Source organism: Salvia splendens, chromosome 9 (genome assembly GCF_004379255.2).
Source record: "Salvia splendens isolate huo1 chromosome 9, SspV2, whole genome shotgun sequence".
NCBI lineage: Eukaryota > Viridiplantae > Streptophyta > Magnoliopsida > Lamiales > Lamiaceae > Salvia > Salvia splendens.
This window is the reverse complement of record NC_056040.1, coordinates 15,700,950-15,706,306: the sequence shown is the minus strand read 5'-3', so window position 1 is coordinate 15,706,306 and position 5,357 is coordinate 15,700,950. Positions and strand designations below refer to the sequence as shown.

The window sequence follows — 5,357 nt, the reverse complement described above, 5'->3', positions numbered from 1 at the left end:
TTTTTTGGAACCTCCACAAAAAATAGTCAGATTCCAATTATAGACATTCACAACCTAAACATATTATTCTCAATATATTAACTTATTTACACATTCTACCGCCTTCAATAGAAATACTACTACAAGTAATGTGAGCCTCTTTCTCCACTTAAAATAACCTTAGAATAAAGAACATAGAGCCAATCAAGACAAAGTCAGCATACCCCACACACATAGGAACACAAGTGTATGCAAGCAAATAATGGCCACTAATTCTGTACTAGCAGTCTAGTAGAAGTAATAAAAATTGCAAGGACCAGCAAAAGCAAATAAATACCTTTGGCAAAGCGGCCACCAATCAGTCCATTTTTGTCTTTAACTGACGGCTTAATTTGAAACCTTCAAACTTCCATTCAAGTCCAAGCACCCAATCAAGAATAGAAATGAAAGATATTAACATCAAACAATATACTTGAAACATAGTAGATTAAGATAGCAATGAAAATCAACAATTACATAGAACAAGCTGGGAATTTTGAGCTCCCTACTACCCAACACAGCATGCTAAAGACTCAAATTTCCTGGTTCGTACATCCTCGTTCATCATCACCAATTCAAAAATAGAGAAATGAACACCTTAGTAATAAAGAGGAACCAACCAGATCCCAACTAAGAAGTTAATAACAACACCCCGACCACAAACTAGAACAAACAGGGAGATGTAAACTGACATTTATTTAAACTAAAAACATGTAACTCAAGCAATGCAATAAGACCACTGCTCGTCCTCAGCACCAACAGCATCGCCAGACGATGCAAAGCTCTCATCACTGCAATAGTAGTACCCGCCATTGCTAGCCCCGGCAGCAGTCAGGCTGCAAGAGGCGGCACTGGCCAAGTAAGGCATGTTATTGAAAGAGCAAGCTAGGCCATTAGCCAGCGCCAAGCTGCTGCTGCCACCATCATCGGCAAACTCCTCAATCCGATGCTTCAGAGTCTGGAACATAAGCTCAGGCTCATACCGCATCACTCGGAGCACATCTCCACAAGTAGGGCCTGGCACAGCACGCGTGACAGCAAAGCCGTGGGAGCTGTTGCTCTGCGACACGCGCACGACACTTGGGCCACCAAACAGGTTGTGAACACCACCCAGCGCCTCTTCATAAGCACCACCCAAGAACATCCCTAGATAATAGGCCGCCCGATCACCATTCCCACTGCCGTTCGCATCCAATTTGTGCAGAGGCAAACTTGATTCTCCACCGATGAACTTGTCGATCTTCCCATCACTGTCGCAGGTCAGGTCAGACAGAATCCCTCTAACTACAGGCTTCTCATCCAGCCTGTGGATAGGAATCAGAGGGAACAACTGGCCGAAGCCCCAAAAATCTGGAATTGAGGTAAAAACAGACAGATTCATATGGTATGTCCGAACAGGGTCATCAGAAAGACCAATAGCTTTCGACACCAATTCACAAAAGCCATCAACCTCAGCAAGCTGTTCCATATTCAAAGACCCTTCTTTGAACTGCTCAACACACCTCTGTTTCAGCTGCTCTGCATAAAGCAAACAATTCTCATATTCACCGCGAACGCCAGCTGCACACAAATTTCGGTAATCAGCACGAGCATCATCAGACAACTGCTCCTCAAAATACTCAATCCCAGGAGGAGACTGGAACTGCGGAGAATCGTGAGAGCTTGCAGAAACAGCTTCAAACACCAAAATTGAGTGGTGGGAGACAATTGCACGGCCGCTTTCACTGCAAATAATCGGATGCTTGATGCCCTTGCGGTCACACACCAACCTCACCGCCCCAACAACGGCAGAAGCATACTCTTCAAGGGTGTAGCTGACGGAAACATCAGAATTGGGAGACTTTGAGCCGTCATAATCGATTCCAAGTCCTCCGCCAATATCAATCACTCTCATACAGGCACCAAGGCGAACCAATTCGCTATAGATCTGCGCAGCTTCACCAACACCGTCAGCTAGCAATGCCGTGGACGGGATTTGGGATCCAATATGGAAATGCAGCAGCTGCATACAATCAAGCATTTCGTTCTGCTCCAGTTTCTTAACAACACGGAGAATCTGCGTTGTTGTTAGACCAAATTTCCCTTTCTCACCAGAAGTAGAACCAAAATGACCAGAATGCTTAGTCCTCAGCTTAGCCCGGAGCCCAATCACAGGCCGAACACCGAGCTTCTTGCTCACGTCGATCACAATATCTAGCTCTTCCTCTTGCTCAAGCACAATAACAGTATTCAGATGCAGCTTCCTCGCGAGCAATGCCAGAGCTATGTACTCGACATCCTTAAATCCGTTGCACACCAACAGCGCCTCAGGGCTTCCGTTACAGAGGGAGCTCATGGCCAGAAGAAGCTCCGGCTTGGAGCCAGCTTCGAGCCCGAAGCGGAAGCCCGAGCCAAACTTGACAATATCCTCTACAACAAACTTATCCTGATTGCATTTCACAGGGTAGACGCCCTGGTAATGAGCCTCGTAGCCTTGAGACTGGATCGCGAAATCAAAAGCAGATTGGAGAGATTCAAGGCGGTCCTTCAGTATGTCGGGGAAGCGGACAATGAGGGGCAGCTGAAGCCCGAGCCCTCCCGAACTCTTCAGATTGGAGGCCTTCTTAACGACCTTGAAAAGATCGATTTCCTGGTGGGACAGGGTGCTGGCGCCATGGGGACGGACAGAAACGTCGCCGTTAGAATTGACCGTGAAGTACGGCGCGCCCCATCCGTCCACACGGTAGAGCAGCGCTGAGTGGTCGGCCGTCCAGGGTGCCGCGGCGGCGGAGGGGGCAGTCGGAGGAGGCGGAATCTGGGGGAGAGTGCTATCCCAGCTGGCGAATGCGTAGGGAAGAGAGGAAACGGAGGCGTCAACACAGCAAGCGAGGGCAGGCATGTCTAGAAATTGGATTGGGAAATGCAAAAAGGAAAAAAAGAATCAAAAAATATTTTGAATCGAATTTGATTAGGTTACGGTGGGGAAATATCGGAAATGAATGAGGTCGTAACAGATAGGGGCTTTAAAAGCCGCCGAGGCCGGAGCCCCGGCTACCCCCTCAAAAGAAGCAAAAAGGGATCTGAATCACAAAACGGTGACCGAAGGCACGGTTACACGGCACCGAAATCCCCACGCCTACCCCTCAGAAGAAGCTGAAATTGGGAAAATCAAGCTCGGAAACGAATTCACCGAACCGGAAAACCAAACAAATCTATTTCTCGAAAGCGGATCCTACCATGCAGAATTGGAGGAATTGGGTGGAGAGAGGGGTAGCGAAGGCTGAGAAGAGGAAGAGAGAGAGGGAGAATTGACGGAAACCTAACGGCTGCGGATGAGAGAGAGAAAGGGGGGCTAGGGTTTGTGTGATTGTGTAGATAGAACGTGAAGCTGCGGATGAAGAGTGAGCGAGAATTGCATGAGGGCCGATGCATAATTTTATAGTGAAATTTGCAGAGGATGGGAGGCGGGGCCCACTACTTGACCTAATTTCATTTTTCTTTTCTTTTCTTTTTCTCTTTTGCTCGCCGCTTTTCGACGTCATAGATTACATTCTAATTTTAAAAGGTTATCATGATTTAATCATCTCCAAACTTTCAATAAATTTATTTTGTTTTTAACTATATTTGCATTATCCCTTCATCCTAAGTAAATCTCGATATAATAAATTCCTAACTTTCTTATCTTTTTTATTTTATTTTCTCTCATATTTTATTTTATTAAATTTCTTAATCTATATGCCTAAAAGAAACACAAATTGAGGTGAAAGAAACTTCATTTAATACTACAAATTTAATTTAAACAATTTAATTTCAAAGTTTGCTACCCAAAACGATGTTATTCTTGATTGACATATGTTACTGTCATTGGGTGTTAAGTAAATCATCATGTAATCATTAATTTTTTAATAATTTAAAGGTAGATTTTAAAGATGTAACGTAAATTAACTTATAGATAAATTATCATTTTAAGTAATGCAAAAAGGAATTTTTTGAGATATGTACCACACTATTTATAATAAAAAATTAGTAAATGAGTGAATGGAATATGAAATAATCTAAAATGAATAAGATAATTAATTAATATCGTTAAATAATAAGTATTGAGCATATAATTATCCAGGGTAGAGTTATTGGTTAGTTTCGGAGTTAAATTTTTTGCTTGGGAAATTATAGTCTGATTTATAAATTTTGTGTGGGGGCGATTCTTTTATGGAGGCTAATAAATCAGCTTCGAGATGCCGCGTGGCGGCAATTTTGTGGGACCTACCAACTTTGGTGCAGGTTCAAAGAGAGAGAAGAATGGCTCTCTCCTATGCAGCTTCCTACCTAACTAGCTACCATTAGGGCTGGCAATTTTTGACACGACACGATAACACGACACAAATCGGTACGAAAATAATGGGTTTGGGTCAGAGCTTATTGGGTTCGTGTCCTTATCGGGTTGACCCGTTAAGGACACGAAAATTTCGTGTCGTGTTCGTGTCGTGTTCGTGTTATCCGTTAACAATACGTGTTCGTGTCGTGTTCGTGTTATCCGTTAACAAATAATATTTTAATATTATTAATTCTTATTATTTTCATTTTTAATAGGTTTAACCGTTATCAGGTCGTGTTGTTATCGAGTCGTTATCGTGTCATCTCGTGTACGTGTTGTTATCGTGTCGTGTTGACCCGAATTGGTTCGTGTCGTTAATGGGTTCGTGTCGTGTTCGTGTCTGAGGATTTCGTGTCATGTTCGTGTTCGTGTTTGAGGTTTTCTTAACGGGTCGTGTTCGTGTTTGCTGTTATCGTGTTCGTGTCGTTATCGTGTCGACACGATAACGACCCGACACGCACGATTTGCCACCCCTAGCTACCATGTGCGACTTGGTGTGATTTAATTGAAATTCAAAGTGGAGATTTTTGAGGTATCTAGAGCATCCACTATGCTATTCTCCCGTCGTTCATTAACCGTTCCTTAAACTACTATTTGCGGGCCTCACTATACTTTTTAACTTCATTCCTTAACTAAGGAACGAAACCTGCAACTCTCCGTTCCTTATCCTTTTCTTAACCGTTACTTAAATTATTATTCATTCAATTTCATTTTTTATTTTTATTTTCAACCCAATTCAATTAAAACAAACACACTTCATTAAAAAATAAACAACATAAAAAAATTACAACTTAAAATTCTCTGTATGCATCCACGTTGAAAGTGGGTGGTTGGTACCCACCCGGCGTCGCCGAACCCGCCGTGCCCGGCGTCGACGAACCGGAACCACCAAGTGTGTTGTACATGGTATCCCAATTGGTAAACGTGTTGAGATCCCACCCGCCGGAGTTGCCGTCGCCGGACATTTTCTGATGTGTAGAGGAAA

General features: G+C 43.4%; 1 protein-coding gene across 1 annotated transcript; it reads right to left on the bottom strand.

The window, feature by feature from the left end:
• Window positions 1–448: 448 nt before the first annotated feature.
• LOC121747979 (arginine decarboxylase-like) lies at window positions 449–3,398 on the bottom strand. The gene has a single exon (XM_042142171.1). It carries the CDS (start codon window positions 2,894–2,896, stop codon window positions 737–739), a length of 2,160 nt encoding a protein of 719 aa, XP_041998105.1. The 5' UTR covers window positions 2,897–3,398; the 3' UTR covers window positions 449–736.
• Between the last annotated feature and the right edge of the window lie 1,959 nt (window positions 3,399–5,357).